General features: G+C 42.6%; 1 protein-coding gene and 1 long non-coding RNA gene across 6 annotated transcripts; both read left to right on the forward strand.

Moving 5' to 3' along the window:
- Nucleotides 1–229: 229 nt before the first annotated feature.
- On the forward strand, nucleotides 230–11030 carry TLR4 (toll like receptor 4). 5 transcript variants are annotated; one of them, XM_025278947.2, is made up of 3 exons: nucleotides 230–586; nucleotides 7233–7450; nucleotides 8044–11030. In XM_025278947.2, exons 2-3 carry the CDS (start codon nucleotides 7437–7439, stop codon nucleotides 10307–10309), a joined length of 2280 nt encoding a protein of 759 aa, XP_025134732.2. In that variant the 5' UTR covers nucleotides 230–586; nucleotides 7233–7436; the 3' UTR covers nucleotides 10310–11030.
- A 5173-nt stretch (nucleotides 11031–16203) lies between these two features.
- LOC112583990 lies at nucleotides 16204–24005 on the forward strand. Its single transcript, XR_003108359.2, has 2 exons — nucleotides 16204–17559; nucleotides 23073–24005. It is a non-coding gene; the product is annotated as an uncharacterized LOC112583990 (long non-coding RNA).
- Nucleotides 24006–25996: the final 1991 nt, after the last annotated feature.

Below are 25996 nucleotides of genomic sequence, written 5' to 3' on the forward strand. Positions count from 1 at the left end.
TGTCTGTTTAAGTCACCTAGTCCAGGGTATTTTGTTATGGCTGGAACATAGGAAATGAACATTTAACAGTAACTTTCCACTACAAAACGAAAGCAGAAAGCCACAGTTCCTAGGTAGTCACACAGGCTGTTTGACCAGTCTGATTGCTTTCCTAAATTCACTAACCCTGAGGTCAGATGACTTCCTGGGATAAAAGCCAGCTTCCTCTTGTTGTTACTTCACCCCTGGTCTGCAGACGTTTTCTTCTTCTTCTTCTAACTTCCCCTCCAGTGGCAGAGGAGATAAATATCAGAGAAACAAAAGTCCAGAAAGCTAAGGCTGCCACTCTCACTTCCTCTCCTCCGATAACCCAGCACTGCTTTGAATAGGGGCAGTGCCCTGGGGCACCAAGCAGGGGAGAGACGACACTACAGTGCCTCGGAGGCTGCCCTGGCCGGCACAGACAGAGGGTCATGCTTTCACAGAGCCACTTCTGGTCACAGAAAATGCCAGGATGATGGCGCGTGCCCGCCTGGCTGCGGCTCTGATCCCAGCCACGGCCATCCTCTCCTGCCTGAGAACCGAGAGCTGGGACCCTTGCGTACAGGTACGTGTCTTCCCTGAGCTTGGCCTTGCTTCTGAAAAACTGTTCTCTGCTCAGTTTCCCTGTGCTGGGCCCTAGTTAGGTTCATTTGCAAACAGACATCAAATTACTTTAAAGTAAGAAACCGCAGGAATCAAATGATTCATGGTTACAGGGCATTAACAGGCAGCCCGAGGCATGTGCCCCACTTAGGAATTACATGGGAACTTTAGGCCACCTGCTTAGAATCACTATTGTTCCACATCTGGGCTATGTGACTTTGAAGAAGTCATTAAACCTCTCTGAGACTAGTTTTTACATCAATAAAAGAACCATAGACTTTAATAGAAAGTTTTAAGAAGCCTGCTTCCTGTCATTCCTTTCCGCTGGGGGTTTGTACACTGTTTCTAGCTGTTGCTTTGCCCGTTTCAGTATCAGGAAGATTCGTTTGTTTGGTTTTTGTCTCTTACTAGAAAGAACTTTCTATGTAGATTTCGGATTTCTAAATCTAGTCTAGTTCTGTCCAAAAAATGAAAAGAAAAATAGTTGGCAAAGAAAAGGAGAGACAGAGAGATAAAGACAGAGACAGTAATAGAGAAGAACAGGAGACAGGGACAGATGCAAAATGTCAGCTAATGCAATGCTTTCTTTGTGAAACACCAGCCAGCTGGTTTGTAATCTCTTTCAGAAAGGGTCTCCTGTTTTTTCGTCCCTCATGGACTTGACTATCGCTGTGGAAACCCTCGGCAGCAGCAAACAGCACAGAAATGTCCTGGGGTTTAGGGTGTGGCAGAAACTCGAGAAAAGCACAGTCAGAGCCCGGACAGTGAGGACATGGGGGAATCGTGTACTTTAATGTGTAACAGGACAAACTTGTCATCTCAAGTCCCCTGTCCCCGCCACTCCTTGCCCACACCCGGCTCACTGTCCTCCTCTCTGTGTCTCTCCTGCTCTTCAATCAGTGCATATAGATCCTCCAATTATGGTCATCCCGGGATAAAATCACAGCTTCTCCTGCCTCCTCCCCTTTCCCATGCCCCAGATGCTCTCATTTTCCAAAACGTGTCCCCTCTGTCCATCACCTCCGCGCCACCCTAGGGCAGATCCCCAGTTCCCCTGGCCTTGATGCTTGGGCAGTGACCAGTCTCCTGACCCCACAGCCTGCTTCCTTTAATCTAATCTGCTCATATTCATCTGCTGTTTGTTTGTTGTTGTTTTTCAAGATTCAACTCTAAGATATTACTGTCCTTTAAAGCTTTTAATAATTCTCCATCACTGTCAGGGAACTTTTCCTACCATGGTGCCCTTTGCACTTGGGATTTCCTCTAGCTAGAATGAATGCCTTTCCCCCTAGATGAGTGCTGTTCAATGGGTCACATGAAGTTATTTAAATTTAAATAATACATTTAACTAAATTCAACTAAATTTTTATTTAACCACATTAACATAATTTTAACTAGCTAAATTTAAAATGATGTTTTAAACTATGTTCTAGTAGCCATATTAAATAAATTAAAAGTAGGTGAATTTAATTTTAGTAGTATTTTTATTTGACTTTGTTTATTAAAAATACTATTTCAAAATGTAATATATACTAGACAATTAACAAGATATTTTATGTTTTTTTTTTTTGGTACTAAGTCCTTGAGTTTTAGCACATATTATACCATTTCTTTTACATTTATTATATTAAACTATCCACATTTCTCATATTCAATAGCTGTGTGTGGCTTGTGGTTACCCAGTTGGACAATACAGCCCTAGATATGTTCATAGCTTAGTCCCTCACTTTATTCAAATTTCTGCTTAAATGTTACCTCCTCTGGGAAGGCTTGCTTGATTGCCTCATATAAAGCTCCTCACTCCCTGTATTTGCCTTTAATGTCCTATGCTACTTATTTTTATTCGTTTAAAAAATATTTATTTGTTTATTTGGCTGCACTGGGTCTTAGTTGTGGCATTCAGGATTTTTTTAGTTGTGGCTTGCAAACTCTTAATTGCAATACCGGGGATAGTTCTCTGACCAGGGGTTGAATCCAGGCCCCTTGCATTGGGAACACAAAGTCCAGTCACTGGACCCCCAGGGAAGTCCTGCTGCTTTACTTTTTTTTCATAGTACACCACTGTGTGTGTGTGTGTGTGTGTGTGCGCACTCAGTTGTGTCCAACTCTTTGCAACCCCATAAACTGCAGTCCACCTGTCTCTGTCTATGGGATTTTCCAGGCAAGGATATTGGAGGGACTTGCCATTTCCTTCTCCAACGGATCTCTCCCAGCCAGAGATCGAACCTGGATCTCATGCAGTGCAGGCGGTTTCTTTATGAAGTGAGCCACCAGGGAAGCCCATACATATGCATATATAAAATACATATAGTGTGTGAATACATATATTTATTGCTCATTATTTGTCTTTACGTTGAACTGGTATTTGTAAAAGGGCAAGATCATTGCTGTTTTACTTGTCACTGTGTCCCAGTGCCTAGCGCATGTGGTTGCTCAGTTTGTACATGTTAAACGACTCACAAGTATCACCGTAGGACAGAGTATAGGGCCCCCCGGACCTGGCTCTGGCTCCCCATCTGGTTAGGTTTCATACCCCTGCCACACTCCATCTAAGCGGAGCTAGTTTTCCACCTCTCTGTACTCACACTCTTCCCTCCTTCTTCCTCTTTCCACATATCCAAATCTCACTTATCCTTCCAGATTTGCCTTGAAATTTCCCCTTTCTTGGAAGCCTTCTATACAATCTATAGTCTCAGAATCCAGGATTGATATCTACCTTTTCTGAACCAAAGGGAACATTTTCCAAGCCTGGTTTAAGACCCTTTTCAGGAATGAGTTGTGCTCCTACCATAACCCTTACTCTAGATGGGGAGCTGATGGGAGTCTGGAGCCATATCACATTGCTCTTTGTGGTAACCACAGCACTTGATAGCAAATGCCTTCAGTTGGGATTTGAATAAACCTCCATGGAATCAGTTATCCATTCATTTGTTCAACAAATATTTATTGAGCATTAACCATTTTCTGGGCATCTTTCTGAGTGCTGGAGACATAACAGAGAGCTAGATTCTCACAGTTTACAATCTAGAGAGGGAAACAAACAGTATGTATGCGACAATCACACAGAAGGCATAGTGTTAGACAGTGATGTCTCCCGTGAAGGAGAATAAAAGGAGCTAAGGGATGACCCTGGCCCCACTCTCTATTAGACAGTATGGGTTGTGCAGATGCTCTGAGGAATAACATTTCAGGATCAAGCGAATAAAGTAAAGAGCTGCACTGTGGCCTGTGAGACTTTACACATATTACTTCATCTTGCTGAATTCTTATTCTTTAAAAGGTTTATTTGCAGATTAAATTCAAGTATGTAACATATAAGACCTAAGCCTCATACAATGGAGAATTAATAATAGCCAATAATAATACATGTTAACAATGTATTGATCATTTACACTGTAATAGGCTTTGAGATAATCTCTTTAAAAACCTTATCTCATTAATCCTTTTAACAGATTCTATGTGTTTTAAACTGAAAACCAAAATTAGCTGGCTTAAGCAGAGAATTTTGTTGAAGAATCAGAGAATAAGGAAACTAAATGGGAAGTTGGAGAACAAGGCTTACAAAGAATTTGGGAATATGTGATAGATATCAGCTTAGGAACCAAGGCAGTATCAAGTGTTAGGTTCCACCACCGGAGTCTGTACACGTCAAATATTTGTCCTCATTTCTACCTCATCTGCTCAAAGCTCAGTGATCCAAGTGAAAGTGAAATTTGTTCAGTTGTGTCCAACTCTGTGACCCAGAATTCTCCAGGCCAGAATACTGGAGTTGGTAGCCTTTCCCTTCTCTGGGGGATCTTCCCAATCCAGGGATCGAACCCAGGTTTCCTGCATTGCAGGCAGATTCTTTACCAGCTGAGCCACAAGAGAAGCCCAAGAATACTGAACTGGGTAGCCTATCCCTTCTCCAGCGGACCTTCCTGACCCAGGAATTGAACTGGGGTCTCCTGCATTGCAGGCTGATTGTTTACCAACTGAGCTATGAGTGATCCAAGGGAAAGAATAAAATTGGCAAAAATTGGGCTGTGACCAAGGAAGTGCTGAAGACTTGACTGGAAGTCTCTTTAAACTTGTATACAATGAGAGGTATATTTAGAAAAACAATAGCAACAACACAATGCCTTCCTGCAAATCACAGGGAAGAGCTAGGGTGATATCTAGGGCTTTTGGACTCTAGTGCTTCAGATCTTCACCACGAGACTCCGTTGCTTCTTGCTGAATGCTGCCATTGAGAGAGTAGAGGTTAAACATCAGGTAGGTGCTTTTCCCTTCCTAATCTAGAGTAAGACCTTTTATAAGAATGAAGTGAATGGATAAATGAAGGGATAAGTGGATGGATGAACAGATGATCAGGTGATTTATGATTGGATGGATGGATGTTTGAAAGAAGGTTGACTGGTCTCTTTGCTTGTCCCAGTAGCCTCCAAGGCTGTAGTCTAGGAGAGGAGAGCTGCTGGGAAGTCTGCTAAGGTGCATGCAGGAAGACACTGCATCTAATATCTAATCATTTCAGGTTGTTCCTAACATTAGTTACCAATGCATGGAGCTGAATCTCTACAAAATCCCTGACAACATCCCCATATCAACCAAGATGCTGGACCTGAGCTTTAACTACCTGAGACATTTAGGCAGCCATAACTTCTCCAGCTTCCCAGAACTGCAAGTGCTGGATTTATCCAGGTAATGCATGAGTTCTACCACTGTACAAGGAGGAATGTTCATGGTATTGCTATTTCATTCTCAAGTCAGAAAGCCTGATTCATGAGGTCTCCTTTTCATTCACTTAATTATTCACTCAACAGACATCTTACTTATTACATAACTTTGGGCAAGCTATCTCCCTTCTTCAGGTCTCAGCTTTTTTATTTGTGAAAGCAGTTGGATGAGACAGTTTCTAAGGAAAATTCTCTCTCTGATTTTCTCTTAAGTCAGGGGAGTAAACTGACTCCAATTCTTTCATCAGCAAATATTTATTGACTACTTGCTGCTATATGCTGTTCACTCTGCTAGGAAACAAGAATATGTTGTATATAATGCACAACCCTAGCTATTAAGGAGGGCATATCCACTTAAAAGAATTAATATGTTAAACCTGAGTACGGTGCTGGGCATATAGTAGGCATTCAATACATGTTACTTGATTCTGATTTTGGATTTTGAACCTGAGATAAAGATAATAATATATGAGTAGGTGACAAGTTATTTGAAAACTAGAGGCAATACATTGTGCTGTACAGAAAAGGGGACTTCTATGCAGAGAGCCACCAGACTTCCCTGATGGCTCAGTGGGCACAGAATCCACCTGCAATGCAGGAGACCTGGGTTCAATCCCTTGGTTGGGAATATTCCCTGTGGGGGGGCATGGCAACCCACTCCAATATTCTTGCCTGGAAAATCCCCATGGTCAGAGGAGCCTGGTGGGCCATAATCCATGGGGTTGCAAAGAGCTGGACACGACTGAGTGACTAACATACATATGCAGTGAGTAATTAAGACGGAGTTCTTGAATGGAGTCGGATTCAGATAATGTCTAGAGTATTGAAAGTGAGGTATAGGATTGGGAATTAGGAAGATACAAGAAAGAGAAAGATGCATGATCAAAGGAAAACATCTGCTGTAAGAATGAACAGTGACTAGTATTTTCTTTTCTGATACAACGAAGTGTATCATTCATTAGAACAGGTGAAATTATTATCATCATTTTGGGGAGAACTGAATCTTGTTCCTAAAATATTTACATCATTAGGGACCTTATTTAGAAAAGTAATGCATAATGGACTATAATCTCTATAAGAGTTTGTGAAAAGTGGAGAAACATATGTGACATTTTATTATAGAAACTCTTAATAAAGGATACGAGGATAGTAGATATTTCTGTAGAAGAGTGATCATCTGATGTTTTATACTCTAACTTGGATATTGATAGACTACAACAAAGGTAGGAACCAAGCATTTTGAAGGCAGTGACATGGAGCCCTATGGAAGTCAGAATACTTGAGCTGAGTCCTCCTCCAACATTTACTGCCATGTGGCTGGAGGCTTGTCTCTACATTTGAGCGGAGTCTCAGTTTCATATCTGTGAAACATAAATGATGAACCTCACACCACAGGGTTAACTGTGATACTGAGAGTAACATGTTATATATATTAAAAATCTTGCAAAGTAGACTTTATAAGTATAAAATACTATTATAGCATTCCATTAGTTTCTAAATTTCAGTTTTCTGAGTAAGAATTTTGTCAAGAACTGTACCAAATTGAGGTAGCCAGACCAATATTCTTAATTTTAAAGAAAAATGGTTTCTCATCAGCGTCCCTTAAAATTGATCTTCGACCCACAATGTTCCCAAGGAACTGCCCTCAGAAGCTTTAAATATGTTCCTAGAGAGAGGCTAGTTCCCTCTCCTGGTTAGTGGGAGGAGATGCTAGATTAAGATAAGGACAGATTATGGTGCAATAGATGCTCTGCCTTTTCACCTCACTTCACAGCGTCTTCAGGTACCATCAATAACTCTACTTATTTTCAATGGATGCTTTCGTGATAGACCAGCCAGCCTTTTGTCCCTATGGAAATCTACTGATACATTTTTTTTTTTTTCTTTTTGTAGATGAGCAAACAGAGGCTTGGAGAGTTTAAGTATATATTCACATGGCTTGTTGACAACAGGCCAGAGATTCATATCCACATCCTGCTTCCAAGTTGTATGTTCCCTTCATCTTCATCCTCTGCTTCTCTAAAGTGATGTTGTTGTTTGGTCACCAAGTCATGTGCAAGTTTTTATGACCCCTTGGACTGCCAGGCTCCTCCGTCCATGGGATTTTCCAGGCAAGAAAACTGGAGTGGTTTGGTATTTCCTTCTCCAGGGGCTCTTTCTGAACCAGGGATCAAACCCAGGTCTCCTGCATTGGCAGGCACATTCTTTCTCTGTGAGCCCCCTTATTATATGGGGAATTTTTCTTGAATAGTAAGGACATCTGTGACATTTAGGTATAATTTCTATATCTTTGAAATTGGTATTCAGCAGTCATTTATCATGCCTAGCAATGAACAACTATCTATCTCATCTTACCAGTTGGATATATAATCACAATTATGTGTTTCAGGAAATGGCTAACGTTGATCTGAGGTTCAGTCTTCAGGGGCCCCAATCATTCATCTTAACTGATTTTCCTCTGTTGGATGGACTGCCTCTGCTTAGCATGTGCCTCGTGTGATACAAAAGCTTGTCGTGGGCTAGTGTGACAGTACCAACCTGGCGGGACTGCTTTGTTTCATCTGCCTTGCTGGATATTTTTGCGTATTCACCATTATATAGCATTGTTATATCTGTGTGGAGACCTAGATGACTGGGTTGATATTTCATTTTGGTTTCCTATTCAGCAGAAATATTATATAATCTGTATCTCTTTTTCTTGTAGATGTGAAATTAAGATTATTGAAGACGACACATTTCAGGGCCTAAACCACCTCTCCACCTTGATACTGACGGGAAACCCTATCCAGAGTTTAGCCTGGGGCGCCTTTTCTGGGCTCTCAAGTTTACGGAAGCTGGTGGCCGTGGAGACAAACCTAGTATCTCTACACGACTTCCCCATTGGACATCTCAGAGCCTTGAAAGAGCTTAATGTGGCTCACAATTTTATCCATTCCTTCAAGTTACCTGAATATTTTTCTAACCTGCCCAACCTGGAGCACTTGGATCTTTCTAACAACAAAATCCAAAATATTTCTCGTAAGGATGTGAAAGTTCTACATCAAATGCCCCTACTCAACCTCTCTTTAGATTTGTCCTTGAACCCTTTAGGCTTTATTGAACCAGGTACCTTTAAAGAAATTAAGCTCAATGGATTGACTCTGCGAAGTAATTTTAACAGTTTACATGTCATGAAAACCTGTATTCAAGGTCTGGCTGGTTTAAAAATCAACCGGCTGGTTTTGGGAGAATTTAAAAATGAAAGGAAGTTGAAAATATTCGACAGATCTTTCCTGGAGGGACTGTGCAACCTGACCATTGAACAATTTCGGATAGCGTACTTGGACGAATTCTCAGGGGACGATACAGACTTATTTAATTGTTTGGCAAATGTTTCTGTGATTTCTCTGTTGAGTATATCTTTAGGAAGTCTACAAGCCCTTCTTAAAGATTTTAGATGGCAACACTTAGAAATTGTTAACTGTGACTTTGAAAAGTTTCCTGCATTGAAGCTCAGTTCTCTCAAAAAGTTTGTTTTCACAGACAACAAAGATATAAGCACTTTTACTGAGTTTCAGCTACCAAGCCTTCAGTATCTAGATCTCAAAAGAAATCACTTGAGTTTCAAGGGTTGCTGTTCTCACACTGATTTTGGGACAACCAACCTGAAACATTTAGATCTGAGCTTCAATGATGTCATTACCTTAGGTTCAAACTTCGTGGGCTTAGAGCAACTAGAACACCTAGATTTTCAGCATTCCACTCTGAAACAGATCAATGCTTTTTCAGCATTCCTATCACTCAGAAACCTCCGCTACCTTGATATTTCTTATACCAACATCCGGATTGTCTTCCATGGCATCTTTACTGGCTTAGTCAGTCTGCAAACCTTGAAAATGGCCGGCAACTCTTTTCAGAACAACTTGCTCCCTGACATCTTCACAGAGCTGACTAATTTAACCGTCTTGGACCTCTCTAAGTGTCAACTGGAACAGGTATCCCAGACAGCATTTCACTCCCTCTCTAGCCTTCAGGTGCTGAATATGAGTCACAACAAACTCTTGTCATTGGATACATTTCTTTATGAACCACTCCACTCGCTCCGGATCCTAGACTGCAGTTTCAACCGTATCATGGCCTCTAAGGAGCAAGAACTACAGAATTTGCCAAGGAACCTCACTTGGCTAAATCTTACTCAGAATGCATTTGCTTGTGTTTGTGAACATCAGAGTTTCCTGCAGTGGGTCAAGGACCAGAGGCAGCTCTTGGTGGGAGCTGAGCAAATGATGTGTGCAGAGCCTTTAGATATGAAGGACATGCCAGTGCTTAGTTTCAGGAATGCCACTTGTCAGATGAGCAAGATGATCATCAGTGTGTCAGTTGTCACTGTACTCCTGGTATCTGTGGTAGGAGTCCTAGTCTATAAGTTCTATTTCCACCTGATGCTTCTTGCTGGCTGCAAAAAGTATGGCAGGGGTGAGAGCACCTATGATGCCTTTGTAATCTACTCAAGCCAGGATGAAGACTGGGTGCGGAATGAACTGGTAAAGAACTTGGAGGAGGGCGTGCCCGCCTTTCAGCTCTGCCTCCACTACAGGGACTTTATTCCTGGGGTGGCCATCGCCGCCAATATCATCCAGGAGGGTTTCCACAAAAGCCGTAAGGTTATTGTCGTGGTGTCCCAGCACTTCATCCAGAGCCGATGGTGTATCTTCGAGTATGAGATTGCCCAGACCTGGCAGTTTCTGAGCAGCCGTGCTGGCATCATCTTCATCGTCCTGCAGAAGCTGGAGAAGTCTCTTCTGCGGCAGCAGGTGGAGCTCTATCGCCTTCTGAGCAGGAACACCTACCTGGAGTGGGAGGACAGTGTCCTGGGGCGGCATGTCTTCTGGAGAAGACTCAGAAAAGCCTTGCTGGCTGGTAAACCCACGAGTCCAGAAGGAACAGCAGATGCAGAAACCAACGCGCAAGAAGTGACAACCTCCACCTGAGGAGGAGAATCCCCTGATGTGCTCCTTGCCCAGCTGGATGCAGGGCGTGTTCAGTTAACAAGTAAATGCTGCCATGTACCAAGCATTGTGCTAAAGCCCGGTGATTCAGTGGTACGCGAGACCTATAGGACTGCCAGCCTCGTGGAGCTTACAGTATAGAGGGAATAAATACTGTGCTAAAATATAGAACTTCCCGGGGGATGTTTCAACCAACTCAGCTAAGGAGTCCAGGGCAGGGAAAGTCAACTAAACTCTTACCCCTTCAAACTGAATTAGAGCTAAGAGACTGGGCCTCTGTGAGAGTAAAAAAGGACAGACTTCTTCTCCTGAGTCCTTCGAGTAGAAACCGCCTCAGGTTATATGTTTTAGCCATGTTAAAACAAGGTGTTTTTGGTCATTTTGATTGATCTAGGTCTTGGCTCACTTTTCCTTTTCCTATTGGATATGGTTTAAATTCTACTTTCTGACCCAGAAGGCTCCTGATTCAGATTCCCCTCCACTTTATGTCAATTCACAAATGTGCTGGTTATCCCTTAGCATGTTCTATTTATTAACTATTAGGTCCTGATATATTTTTGTCTTTATAAATCCAGTTCTCATTTTCCACGTCTTCTCTATCAACCCATACCATAAATAAAACTGTTGGAGACATGCTGGACATATCCATATTTAACTACTATCTTTTGAAGAAATATGTAAAATACAGTCTATCATTTTGTCACTTGATGTCATTCTGAAGTTATTACCTAGTAAGTTATGACTGTCCTGAAGGTAGTATCAAAGTAATTTGGTTGCAAGTGGCACTTATTGTAATAGAGGGAAATAGGCCCAACTTCCTGGCCTCATAATGAGAAATTCAGGTTACAGGCAGGGTAAGAGGTAGGGTGACCTTTGGAGGTCAGTTTTTCTCAATGACCCCAGAAACATGTGGGCTGATAGAGCTGGGGTGACCACATAATGAGAATTGCAGCAAAATTTTTCTTGTGCAGCAAGTGAGTTTTATTTGATAGACGATTGAATTTTTCAAGGTGTTTTGAAACGGTTTGAGGTGGGCAGCCTGCCTTGTTCTTTCCTGTTGGGTGTCTCTCCATGACCACATTTAGGAAAAAGCTGATGTCATTTTTGAGAAAATAATGTCCCCGAGGTTACTGTGGGTCATGTTAAGGTGAATTCTTAGAAAAGCACACTCATCCAGCTTCGTCAGAATGGTGCAAAGAAAGGGCAAAGAGGACGTTTGGAAAATACAGTTATCAAAACTGAACTATATGGCCACATGAGGAATGTGTTTGTGACTGAGTGTTCCAGAGTGTATTTTGGTTGGAGCACAGTTGAAGTTGCTGAGCATGCCTGAGAGTGTGTATAGGTCTCATGTGCCAGTGAAAGTGGGCACATGTGTTTGACCACACGCCTCTACGTGTTCCTGTTCATGCTTGTGTGATCATCTCTGTGTGGAAGAAAGTGTGATTACATTGTAAGGGGAGTATGTGTACTGATGTAGATGTCTCAGCTGTTTGACTTAGGTCCTCACTCTGGTGTTGGCATGTGATTTCTTATATACAAATGTCTGTGTTAGATTCTCAGTATGCTTGAAGACATGGGTTTTTATGTGTGTCTAGGCTATATATAAGTGTGTATGTTCATATTTAAGTGTGCATTTTGTATCTGTGTGTTACTTCAAGCACATATATAACTCCAAGGAGGAAAATCAAAACCCAAGTGGAATATTTCACGCATACAAGTCTGTTACTGGCCTTATTCCTACCATTCCTCTCTCCCTACTTTGAATTGTGAAAACTTCAGGTGAAGTAGGCAAGAAAGGAAAGAAATGATATGACAGAAACATAAGGGAAAGAAAGAGGAAATTTAGGCTTAGGAGAGGTTCTTTGCAGCCATTTAAATTCTCTGGATTAAAGAGAGATGAAGGGTGGAATAAAAAGAAAAGAAAAATTAATACTAATGTCTCAAATTTGTATAACATTCTATATCTTAGAATACATTTACACAATTATAACCACATTTGAATTTCTTATGATGCAAGTGGGGTAGCAGATAAAGAAGTAGTTTCACCATTTTACTGGTGTAAAACCAGAAGTTCAAGGAAGTATATTTATTAGGCCACAGAGTAAAGTGGCAGGGCCTGAACTGGGCTTTCAGCCGACACTGGGCAGCTTACTTTCCACTGCTTCATGCTTTAAGCTCACAAAACAGGAAGTGAAACTCCTGAACTTCTCTTTGTGGTTGACAGTAGTCAAGGGTTTTTCACTGAAACCATGAATCATTAGGTAAATACATATGCATACATACATTATATATATATATTGAGTGATTTATTTATAATACCTTTCTTTCCATAAAGGGCATGAGGGAGATTAAAAAAAAAATACTATACGTGGACAAGTGTAGTTAGTTGGAACTAGAAAATCTTGATGAAGAACAGAAGAGGAAAAAAAAAAAGACACTTAGAGTAAGCTTTAGCATGGTGGTGTCCTGCCCTGACTCCAAAGAGACTGCCTCTGTTGTTTGGGATAGCATAGCTTTGGAGAAAGCCTAAACTCACAGTCCCCACTCACCTTCTGGACCTTAGATTTACTTCCCTGAGAGTCCAGTTAATGCAAATATAAAAAGAGGGTAGACTATTACTTTGCAAAGCTCTTATATTAAAAATAGTACTTGTTGAATACAAAGAGCACTTTCTAGGGGTGTACATCTCCAGGGGGCTTCCATGGTGGCTCAGTGGTAAAGAAACTGCCGACAATGTGGGAGACATGGGTTCAGTCCCTGGGTTGGGAAGATCCCCTGGAGAAGGGAATGGCAACCCACTCCAGTATTCTTGCCTGGAAAATCCCATGGACAGAGGAGCTTGTTGGTCTCCAGTCCATGGGGTCGCAAAAGAGTCAGGGATGACTTAGCAATCAAACAAGAGCAATCCTCTGGGACTCGATGAAGAGGCCACAGGGAGAAACACTGAGTGAGTGGTCTCCTCGGTTATACCATCTTACCAATTGGTGCTTTCCCATCCTGTGAGACCACAGGAGGACTGGAAGTGTAACTAGGCGGCTTTCCTCTGTCTCAGCCTCCACCCACAGGGCTCTCAGAACCCCTGCTTCCTTCTGGACTCTATACCCTCTCTAGACATCACCAGCAGGTTCTGGGGTGGTGGTGGTTGAGGGAAGTCTTCCAGGAACTCACAGGAACCCTTGCAAGAATGACTGGGATGAACAGCATATCTCTTGACCTTTTGCTTCCCTAGCCCTGAGCTCAATGGCAGTCACATAACAGACATACTACACCTTCTTACTTGAAGAACTGATGAATGAGCAAAGAATAATCTCTGCAGCAGATGATGGCCTCTGTTCTTCCCAGTCAAGGCTGCCAAATCCCAGAGCACAGTTCTCTGTTGCCCATGCAGTCTCTGGGGCTCCAGAATTCCACTCCCTACCCCGCACAGATGTTCTCAATCACTTCCTCCACTTGGCTCCTTAACTCCAAATATTCCAAAAGACTTCACAGAAGGGGAGTAGAGAACTTCTCTAATAATAATTATTCTTTGTGGTTATTTTTAAGCCCTATTCTGTTGTTTTATCTATGACATCAAATTTTGGGTCCCTACTATGTCTGTCCCTACCATGTCTATTAGATGGGCACTAATAATATCAGCATTGTTACCCATTAGGAGATGAAGGCTCTGTAACTAACTCAAGTCCCACAGGTAGAAAATGGCAGAGCTCGGATTTAAACACAACAGACCTCTCAGTCTATTCTTAGGACACCTCTGTGTTCAGGTGGGACCTTCCAGGAACCTGGTGGTGATTTCCGAAAAAGTAACAGAGTCCAGAAGGAGGCTTGGGTTCTGACAATCTCACGGATAGAGACCAAGTAAAAAAGAAACTCCCTGATTAGAATTAGCTCACTTGCGGTTCCACTGGTTGGTCAGGGCTCAACACCAGAATCCAGATATGATGGTTAAACTAAAGGGTGTGTGGTGGGCTGAAAAATGAGCTGTGCAAGAGACGTGAGACAGTGCTTGAAATCAACCACTTCCTTCAACCATGATAGACTAAGCCTTTCCCACTTCGGATATCTTTCCTGATGGAATGAATTCTTCTCCATGAGGCTCTCAGAACTTTAATGTATATAGGTCTTTTCAAATGGCCTTCCAGATAGGTACAACTGCTTCTGTATTTATAGCACTTCCCCACCAAGCTGTATTCAGAGAGCCTCTCTGCCACAAAATTTCGAATAAGGCTATTCCCTTCTGTTCCTTCATTAAATGGCAGGGATGTGTTACTGGAAATCAATGCAATAAGGAGATTGATCTGGTATAGTCTGAGTACATCAACTTTAGCAATACACGCTAACACAGGATTTCAGTTGGACTGTCAGGAGGAGGAGGAGCAACAAAGCATGCCCCTTGGACTAATTTTCCTAGCGGCACCATGAGTCTCACTTCTTTTAGGTTGTTTAATGAGAGGCGCAAATAACTGATAATTTGGGCTTAGAAATGTCAGCCTAGTAACTAGTATGTCAATAGTCTATTTTGCTAAATGAAGAATACAGATGCTATGAAAATCATGAGTGGCTAGAAAATTTGGCTTTCATTTTCTTCCAAGGGAATATTCTAGCCATTATTGCTAAATATGGGGTGGAGCAGGTTTAAAAAAAAATTGTTTGGGCTTGTTTATGTGGTTGCTAGTCTAACAGATGCATACAGACGGGTTTGAACCCTGGTCCTGCTGCACCTTTACGATATTATTTTGGATGAGTTTCTTAAACTCTCTAATTTCACTTTGTTTCCTTGAATAGGAAGGGTAAACCTCTCTGATACTCTGGCATGACTACAGAGATAAACTAGAGAGGGCAAGGGAGATGGGGCACAGCTCTAAATTTACCTGCTTGAAGGGGCTATCTTAAGAATGAGAAAGAGGACTTTCCTGGTGGTCCAGGTGTTAAGAATCCATCTGCTAATTCAGGGGACATGGGTTCGATCCCTGGTCTAGGAAGATTCCACATGCTGTGGGGCAACTCAGCCCGTGTGCCACAACTGCTGGGCCCAGAGGCCCCACAGCCACGAGCCACAACAAGAGAGCCGCCAGGATGAGAAGCCCGTGTGCCAGAACTACAGCGTAGCCCCCATTCACTGCCACAAGAGAGAGCCTGCAGGCAGCAACTTAGACCCGGCACCACCAAAAATAAATACATAAGCAAAATTTGTTTTTAAGTGATAAAGATTCCAAGCCTGGCCTGAAGCTGACTTAGAAACCTGGAACTTTCAAAGTGTCTAGGAGGCTCATACTCAGGGATTCGACCTTCAGGAAGGGAGAATGGAAAGAGATGGCAGGGTCCTCATTCTGAAAAACACACTGAATTATCAGATATCACTGCTAGGATTTAAAAAGAGGCAAAAGCCAGACCCTGTTCATCAGAACAGAATCCTGATTCCGTGGATGGTGAACTTCCTGGGGGAGTAGAAACCAAGATCTGGCCCGGGCTCGTCATTTACTTGTGTGATTCTGGGAAATTCATTCAAGTGTCTGAAAGCTCAGATTTCCATACATAAAATGCGGGTGACACTATCTTCTTGGCAGACTTTATTGGACTATTTAGTTCAGTTCAGTTGCTCAGTCATGTTTGACTCTTTGTGACCCCATGGACTGCAGCACGCCAGGCCTTCCTGTCCATCACCAACTCCCGGAGTTCACCAAAACCCATATCCATTGAGTTGGTGATGTCATCCAACCATCTCTTCCTCTGTCGTCCCCTTCTCCTCCTGCCCTCAATCTTTCCCAGCATCAGGGTCTTTTCAAATGAGTCAGCTCTTCGCATCAGGTGGCCAAAGTTTTGGAACTTTAGCTTCAACATCAGTCCTTCCAATGAACACTCAGGACTGATCTCCCTTAGGATGGACTGGTTGGATCTCTTTCCAGTCCAAGGGACTCTCAAGAATCTTCTCCAACACCACAGTTCAAAAGCTATTATGACAATGCTAATAAAAATAACAATAGTTACCTCCAACTGAGCAATTATTCTGTGCAAGGGCCTTTTAGATACTATCTCATTTACTTTGTCATATCAATTAATTAGAAAGACACTAATTATTTCCAGCTGATAGATGAGGAGACTGACACTTCATTCTGTAAAGTGCCCAAGGTCACTTGTTAATGAAGGGCAGTTCTGAGGTTAGGATCTAAGACTACTTCACTCCATCGCCAGTACTGTATTCAACACTGTCCTATGCAAAGTACACCCTCCTCCCACAAAAGTGCATAAAACCTCCTATGTCATCATCACAATTTTGATTAGTATTGACCAAAAAGGATTATTGCTATTGTCACTCATCCATGTTACTACTACAGCCATAGGACCCTGTCAAAAAGTAAATTAAAGACACACATGATGCCTCTTGGGCTACAGGATGCCTGGATGCTCAGAGCCTAAGGCCAACCGTGCTAGGACCACAGAGGGGAGAGAGGCTCTGCCCTCCTCTTTCAATAAAGCTATTGGACTAATTTTAAAAATAAAAAGGATACACATAATGACAGATTTTAAAAAAATGGACTAATCAGGTCCACCAGACCATGCCTTTCCTGTAAACAACCCATTTAGGTTGCTGTATCATTTTTCTAGTCAGTCTGACTTCCTGATGGAAATCACAGACCTGTGACTGAGCACAGAAGTTACGGGGAAATTCCAAAGCTAAAGGCCCTCCAGATGGCTGGAATAAGACCACATGCCCTGGGTTCCTTTATGGAACTCACGGAGGCTTTCAGCTCATAGTGAAGCATGTGGAATAAACAGCTGACCAAAAGGAACCAAATATTTATGTTGAGCATCATGTACTCATATCTGACTGCTTCCGCTACTCTGTGAGTTAGGTACAGTTTCCTCACTATGACTAAGAGGAAAGGTGTGCCTAGAGAGGATGAGTAACATGTCCAAGGTCACACAGCTTCTATGCATTAATCCCAATAATAACTAATATTTGGAAACTTAAACTTTTGGTATATTCCTGGGACTGTTCCAGTCTGTGTACTAATTCACTTAACTGTTAAAATTAAACGGGCAAGTCCTGATAGTTTTGCCATTTTTCAGAGGAAGAAACTGAGATCCAAAGTGAATCATCTAGTGGGAAGGAGGAAAATTAGGATGCGAATCCAAGTTGGCTTGATTCCCAGGGCCGCATTCTTTCAATCAAGTAACAGCTATTACACCAGGGGTATTCAGAGGGCTGATTGGAGAATAATTTAGACAAGGTCAGTACCTCCCATGCCATCTAAAAACTGTAAGTTTCTAAGGCAGTGCCAGCTACTCTCCTTGATTTCTACAGAAATAGATATGATACCCCCTGGTGGCAGTGCTAAGTGACAATTCTGAGTGTAAATGTGCTTTTGGCACAAATTGTCCTGTCCTAATAGTCTTGATTATAATTATAAAATAATGGGTTTCTGAAAGGCTGCAAGCAGTTCTGGGAATGGCAATAAGGGTTTAGAAACGACATGTTGTTTACGTGAGAAGTGTTTTGTTGAAAATTAAACCCATGTTTAGGAGAAAGGCTGGTGATGTGTGCTCTTAAGAAACTATCTTGCTATGTAATTAAATCAAAACCAGTCAGTTGCCAATTTGAGCTCTTGTCTCACACTAACAGCATCCCATCTCCCATGAGCCACGTTAAGACAGGACTGACCTGAAATAACCCAGCCTAGTTTTTATCCGCTCTTCCCTGGAACTCTGTGTCTCCATTGGGACTTCCCTGTAGATCAGGCAGTAAAGAATCTGCCTGCAGTGCAGGAGACCCGGGTTTGATCCCTGGGTCAGGAAGATCCCCTGGAGGAGGGCATGGCAACCCACTCCAGTATTCTTGCCTGGAGAATCCCATGGACAGAGGAGCCTGGCAGGTTACAGTCCATGGGGTCCCAAAGAGTCAGACATGACTGAGCGACTAAGGCAACTACCACTTCCCAGAGCCAGCTGGGGCCTACAGTCCCATGGCCCACCTTCTCTGTGGGACTTAGTCGCATCTTCTTCCCTAGACTCTTCCTTGGTATTCCCACTTCCTCAAAAAGGAATGAAATAAGAAACTTCCTATTTCCATATAATGCCTCTTAGGAGCCATTATATGGAAACAAGAAGTTTCCAATAAGGGAGGACTATATGAAAAAGTTTGAGAGACTCTGAACTTCTCTATAAAGTCCCTAGGCAAGCTTTATTTCTTAGATGAGTAACAGAAGTCTCTCTCCAAAGGTTAGACAAGCCTTGTCTGTTCCAAGATACTAAAGTTAGATTAAGCCGCTCAATCCACCGTGTCTTCCCGTGTCTCCAGGCTTCTCTCTTTCTCGTCTGTTCTCTCTTCTTCCAGCCTCTTCCCCTGCCCTTCACTTGCACTCAGTATGTTTTCACCAAGGACTCTGGGTAGCTTACAATTGAGACGCTTGCAACAGAACTATTAAAAATGCAAATATCAAGATGATAAAGCTTATTGACTCTGACTTTTAAAACAGTGCTTGGCTTAAGAATCACTTGAGGCCTTTAATTATATATTTCTAACTATTTTTCTAGCTTTGTGTATCATCCTTATTTTTTTTTTTCATCCTTATTGATGGAAATTCTGATTTAGTATCAGAGGTTGAGCCTAAGGAATCTGCATTTTGAAATATTCCCCCAGTGATTTTTAATGCACTGACAGATTTGAGAATCATCGTTACAATAGAAAATGGAGGATAATACCCTACATTTAGTATGATTACTAGTTTTGTCCTTGAGATTTATTGCTAAGATTCATAACAGCCAAGGCAAGGTCAACAGAATGAAATATGTGATCCTTCTTGTTAAAGAAAAGAAAACATCCCTGTTGGTCAGAAAATTTCTCTTTCTTTCACACTGTAAATTTGCTTTTTCTCAATTCCCCCAGACCAGACTCACTGGGACACTAGCCTGGCCTGTTTGATTTTGAACTCACAATATCCATTTAGACATTGTGACTTCAGCAAGTTTTTCATTCTCCTAGTTCCTCCTTGTGTGTTGCCAGTTTCCTTTCTTCATGCTCCAAGGTAGCCAAATCCTAGCATAAACTTATACCAGAAAAACGTCATGGTCTGCCCTGAACTCTGAGGCATCTCCTGCTAATTTTATTTTTCTGACTTTTCATTGCAAATAAATCAAAATAAAACTTGTCAGCTCCACTTTTGCAAACTGACTGTTCAGCTTGCCATTAACTCTCAGATTCCAAAAAAAGATTTTCTCTTTGAAACACCAGTATCTCCTGGGAAAAAAACTTGCTGGGCCATTATCAACCTTCCCAGAATCCTCTTTCTGGTATTGGTGGGGGCAGGGGAGCAGTGGGCATTGAAGGTTGATATTCAATAGATTTGACCTTTACCCTTGCAATCCTGAATTTCTGGAGGGGTCTACTGCTCTCCAGAGGGAAATACTTGCTATAAAAACTTCCTTGTGAGGAGCAGTTTTGAGATTAAATGCTTAAGATAAATCTCTGACTGTTCAGCTCACGGCCTCATCCCGCTGAATACCTTCTACACGTCATCTTTGGTTGGACTGACTGTAGTCTCAGTGTCTTGTCCAGGTATAATATCCGAACACCACAAGAAGCAGGGGATGTTTTTGCTGGTTACAAGAATAGTACATACTGAGATCAGATAAGTGAACAGAGACAGTAGATGCATAGGTCAAAACGCCTCTCTGGACTCGAATTTCTTGCCTGTAAAATGGGACACATGGGCTGAATCAGCATTTACCAAAGCATGATACGTTGATGAAAAAAAAATATATATATGGTTTTATGTAGATAACTGATGAATGTATTCACTTCAGTGATTATGCATATATTTTCATGGCTATTTTCTATTTGTAATAAGGTTGGTAAACAGTAAGGAATATGATCTCTTAACATATATATGTAAGTTTATATTGTGGGCCTTTTTAGGGGAAAAAGAAAACAGAACAGAATGAGTAATACAAGAGATATGCAGATGTGGGGAAAAACATTTCAAGTGCCAGGAAAAAGATTGCCTATTGGAAAGCAATGAACCAAACGGCCGCTGAGAGTCAGGCCAGCTTTCTGACATCCCAGAGTGCTCACTTCTCCAGGACTATTTCCTTATCTAGAAAATGCAGGGGTTGGAGTAAATGTCCTCTCCAGCAACTCTATTCTGTGATTAGGGGTGTAACTCTATCATGCAGATGTTCCAGCATCCTTAACATGTGATTCTGGCATTTCAAAACTCCTGACACTGTATAAAAATGGGACACAGTCATTAAGCAGCTTTATTTATGCATTTATGTTTTTGCCCGCTCTCCCTCTTTTCTGGAAAAGATTCAGCTATCAATCGGGCTGAGGGTCAGAGAACGATTAAGGAAACAGGGGTTAAGACAATGGGATGGCAAAGTGCCTCCTCCACTCTTGCTTAACAGTCACTGATCTCTTTGTGTCTTGATCTCTGTTTCTTTGGGGAGTGGACGGTTTATGGACTCACTTCTATGACAGATATGAGAATCAAGACGAATAGAAGATTCAAGACATTTTCAGCTCAGTTCAGTCACTCGGTCATTTTAGGGAAATACTAGTACATGGGAGCGGTATCATTCTGGATGCAAAACTTTTTGAAAGAAAGGATCCTTTTCTGCCCAATTGTATAACCCCCCAAATGCAGCTTACCTGTTGTTGTTTAGTTGCTAAGTTGTGTCCGACTCTTTTGTGACCCACCCTGGGAGGCAGCCTGCAAGGCTCCTCTGTCCATGGGATTCTCCATGCAAGAATACTGGAGTGAGTTGCCATTTCCTTCTCCAGGTGATCTTCCCCACCTGGGGATCGAACCTATGTCTCCTGCATTAGTAGGTGGATTCTTTACTGCTGAGCCACCAGAGAAGCCCTGACTTGCCTACACATTCAAAAGTCTTTTAAATTAATCCATGTCACCTTTGTAAGATTCTTTTAAATTTTAGCAATGTGGGTACTTGGCTATTATGAATTATCTTAAGGAGAAAACTACAGTATGTCTAAGCCCAAGCCCTTTCTCACACTATAATGCTTGCAATTATCCTTTCCTTTCCCATACTTGACATTTAAAGTGATATCTCATAGGTTCCTAAGCAGTTAGCTGTGGGGGCACTGTCTGACCCCCGGTGCCTCTCACCATCTGTGAATTCTCACCAGTTAAGAGTAAACACTCTGCATAAATTTCACAATTGGCAACTGGTAATTGTGGAGGCCTTTGGCTCCTTTCTGTGTCCCACTCTCTCTCTTAAAATGCCATCCGTGACCATCCTTCTATCACTGTGGGGCTGCCATCATCCCTCAGCCATATGCCACCAGAAACAGCCACCGAAGATGTACTGGTCAGGCTGCCAGACCTCCCGGGCACTTCCCTTCTCAAACAGTGAGGTCAAGCCGTCCCCTTCCTGAGCCATGACATCCACCTTTAAATCATTCTTTTTCATTTGCCTGATGCAGGCCCCTGTCTTTGCCCTTCACTCTTTTCTGGCTCTCAAAACAGTTTTGAAGAAAACTTGCCCAATTATCTGGGGTTCAATTGCGTTGTCATTCTAGCCTGCCTAAATGTCACCACAATCTTTCTTGCTTTGCACCTTCTTACTGGTGCTAAGCTGGTTTCTACCTGGGAAATCGTGTCTCCTCTCTTCCTTGACCTGACAATATTTTACTTTCCTTCATTTTTGATGTGCTTTCTTCCTTTGTTCTTTTCCTTCCCTTCTTTCTCTGATCTCCATTAACCACTTCTGCACGTGATAAGGCCAACTGCATTTCCCAAGAACGTGCCTTTTCTTCTTCTGAAAGAAAGAAGGGAATGCCAGGTTGGGAATCAGACAGATCTCTGCTCTGATGCTGTTATAGTATCTGTCTTGCCTGCCCAGCAGGAAAATGAGGATACCAATACCTGCCTCTCAGATTTGTTGGCAGTTTAATTAATTGAAGTAAAGCTCTTGCTCTCCTTTTTCTTCTTGAAGGTTTTCTCTTTTACTTATCCTTCCATCTAACACTCATGGAGAAGCTACATGATTGTTAGCACACTGCAGGACGCATGAGGGAACAGGAATAAACCACCAAGACATGCTCCCAACACTGCGGCATTCAGATTCATTTTGGTGAAGAGATGTGTATTAATAGCAATAGATGATTCACACGCACACACAGAGTTATGCCAACATTGGAACTGGGTTGTTCTGCTCAGAAGCAGTCAAGGAAGGCTTTACAGAAGAGGTGCTGTTTGAGCTGGAAATTTTAAAAGAATAGCTGTGCAGGTGGAGCCTGGTGAAGATGACAGAGGGGAATTCTTAGACAAGAGAAAAGCATGAAGGCAAAGCTTAAATCTGGGAAACAGCAGGTAGAAGAACACAGCTATAGCGCAAAGTTGGGGAAAGGAAATACTAGCACGAGTTCACTGTGTAGACGCCCAGAGTTAATCAGCAGCAGCAGACCATGGCAAAGGCATTAACCATTAGCTTCATTAACCACCTCTCAGTTAAGGACAATGTATTAAATGAGCTAATACAAGCAAAGAGCAAGGAACTTAATCACTCAAAATACTAAATTTTGGTGTCTGCTTTTGTTAAGAGACAGGGAGAATACAAACAGATTGAAAGCCCAGTAATTTAGTGATAAGTTCACTGGATTGCAGTTCCTGGAGTTTAGAAGGCCCGGGTTCTCCTCCTGATGTTGCTATAAACTTCCTGCATGACACTGTGAAGTTAAAATTTAGACTCGAGGTAATGTAACCTGTTCTTTGGTTTGCTTTAGGTACTTTCCGGGAATTGGCATGACCCCACCCTCCCTTTCAAGAAACAAGAGGACATTCTGGAATGTTGCAACATTGGGCAGGCCACCGTTGGAAAGGGAGTGTGTCACTGGCTGTAAAATTGTTTTCAATTGTAGAACACGGTTATGTAATCTTTCCTTCCCCTATTTTTATGATGAAGAGTCAAAGATTCATGACGAGGCAGTTTTGCTTCTCTGGGAGACAATCCAGTTGAAAAGAAGCCCATCACCTAGAAATCAGCAGCTATCGGGCCAGCAACCAGAGAAACATTCATTGACTGCAAAGTGTTATAGCGGAGGGTGGAAAGGTACACAGAGAAGAGACAGCTGACTCACACCCTCAAGGAGATGCCAGTCGGGCGGTAGAGACAGACTGTGAAACACCAGAACAAAAAAAGTCTTCTGAAGAGCCCTTCTGTGTGACAGGGCCCATGATGAGTACGGCAGACTTGGGCACGGGCTCTCTGGCCTCTCTCTGTGGCCTCCTCTTCTGATGTCGCAGGAACGGTGAGAGGCCTGGCCTAGATTTAAGTCAGAGCCGCCTGACCCCCCGGCACCACGTTGACTGTTCCTGAAGGACACATCACTGCTGTCGTGGGGGCTGTAGCAATCGTACAACGATAGGAATGCTGCCCCTACTGACAACCATTCAAAGGACAGAGGTGCAGGGAGAGGGGGGAAACTCATGAGGGTGGATTAACTGAAGCGATTCTACTTCAATCTGTTTTATGTTTGGGGGTCTTGTTAAAAGTTTTAGCTTTATTTTTTTTTCTTCCTTCCTTCTCTCCTCCTTCCTCTCTCTTTCACTTTCTTTCTTCTCTGCTCTAAAACTTTTGTGCAACACTCTATCTAGTGCAGAAATTCCTTCCTCTACCCTAAAATAAGAATAAAAAACACACTAATTTTTTCTCTTCATTTTATTAAAAAAAATTTTTTTTAAATTTTGTATTGGAGTAGGAGCTTCTCAGGTGGTGTTAGTGGTAAAGAACCCACCTGCCAATGCAAGAGATGTAAGAGATGTGGGTTTGATTTCTACGATGGGAAGATTCCCCTGGAGGGGGGCATGACAACTCACTCCAGTATTCTTGCCTGGAGGATCCCATGGACAGAGGAGCGTGGAGGGCTATAGTCTGCAGGGTCCCAGAGTAAATATGACTGAAGTGACTTAGCATGCATAGCCAGTTAACAATGCTGTGATAGTGGACAGCAGAGAGACTCAGCCACACATATCCATGCATGCATTCTCACTCAAATCCCCTCCCATCCAGGCTGCCGCATAACCTTAAGGAGAGTTCCCTGTGCTATACACTAGGTCCCTGTTAGAACCACACTAATTAAAAAAAAAAAAAAACTTAATTCCACTTAGACTAACAAAGCAGGGACTGAGTAGTTACCATGTGCCAGGGACCATGCTGGGTGTTTTACACGTACCATGACGTTCATTCGATGTTCCCAACGACCCTCTGACGTAGGTGGTTTCATAATCCTCATTGTGCAGAGAGGAAACTGAGGGTTAAGGAGGCGAAACTGATTCTTCCAAGTCATGTAGCTCGTGAATTACAGCTAGTAAGTGGTAAGGCTGGAATCACGTGTGCCTGATCACCAAGACTGGGCTCTCAAATCCATTTCTCAAATATCTATTATTCATGGTTGCTCAGATTACGCTCAAAACTGCAATGATGGGGTTGATTATTCCCCCAAGTGTCTCATTTCATTGTTTGACAACTCTGTTGACAGATATATAAATAGAAATATTTAAATTGAGCCCCAATCTACTTCCCTATGCATAAGACTATGTCCATCATTTTCACCTGTGATACGGAAAAAAATGCTGAGAGTTGGTGCTTTACAGGCACTGGGGTGAGAAATAAAGTCTTGTCCAGAAGGGCATGTGGAGCCAGACCCTGCCCTTTGCTCAAGGGTCTCCTGGCTGGCCTGGAACAGAAAGACTTTGTCCAGGGGCATGGACACCATTGTGGGAGAAGCGTCCTGCAGAACCTTTTTCTAGCTTGCCTGTTTGGCCTTCTCCAAGACACTGACTGAGGTCTCCAGGTGGTAGGAGAGGCCGAACAATGGATGCAGAGGTTCTCTCCTCTGCCATCTCCATGAAGAATATTATTTGTCTGTGTTGCTCACCAGTCTGTCTCCAGTACACTGGGCTACTTACCATAACGTGTTCACATGAACTGGGCTGATGCCTGTTGGGCACTCAGCAGTGTCCAGCACCTGGTTCCTGCAGTCGCCCACGTGGCCAGTTTCAGTAACTTGCTGTTGAACGTGGCCTCGGCACACCGTTGAATGTAGTTCTGACAGGTGTGAATACTGGAGAAGGCTACTGAGAATCTTTGTCGGGTAGCCTTCTAGTATCCTGTAGCCGGGATGGCAGAATGGACATAATTCCACAATTCTGTGCTTACTCATTCGAAAACCTTTACTGAACTCACACTACCTGCCAGACCCTGAAGGTGAGTGATATAAAAACCCAAATAAAAGTATGACACCCAAAGCCAGGAGGGCCAAGGTCTAGCCGAGTAGAGGGGAAGCAGAGCCTGATGGGCGTATTCCTAAAGGTGCCCGCAGAGTGCTGTGGGTCGGCAGGCAGCCAACGGAGAACTAAGGCTTACCTTTGTGGAGAACTTCCTCTATGCCTGGCATTCTTTAACAGCCTGCAGGGAAGTTACTCATTTACTTTGCACTCGAGTCGCATTACACACGTAGGAAAGTAAGTCACAGAGCATCTAACAACTCTGCCCCAGATCATGGCAAATCCAGACCACAGGAAAGCAATTTGAACTAGTCTGGATCTAGAGAGTAGTTCTCTTCATGCCTCTATCCACCACTAGGAGATGGGATAGAATAGAATACAGTTTAGAAAACGTTTTCTGGTATCTGCCACGTCTGTTACA

The sequence above is a fragment of the Bubalus bubalis genome, chromosome 3, assembly GCF_019923935.1.
Source record: "Bubalus bubalis isolate 160015118507 breed Murrah chromosome 3, NDDB_SH_1, whole genome shotgun sequence".
Taxonomy (NCBI): domain Eukaryota; kingdom Metazoa; phylum Chordata; class Mammalia; order Artiodactyla; family Bovidae; genus Bubalus; species Bubalus bubalis.

Coding starts and splice junctions, on each gene's coding strand:
- TLR4 (XM_025278946.2), top strand. CDS start 5,165: ATGGAGCTGAATCTCTACAAAATCCCTGACAACATCCCCATATCAACC. Junction 5,305..8,043: donor CAAGTGCTGGATTTATCCAG/GTAATGCATGAG, acceptor TTTTTCTTGTAG/ATGTGAAATTAAGATTATTG.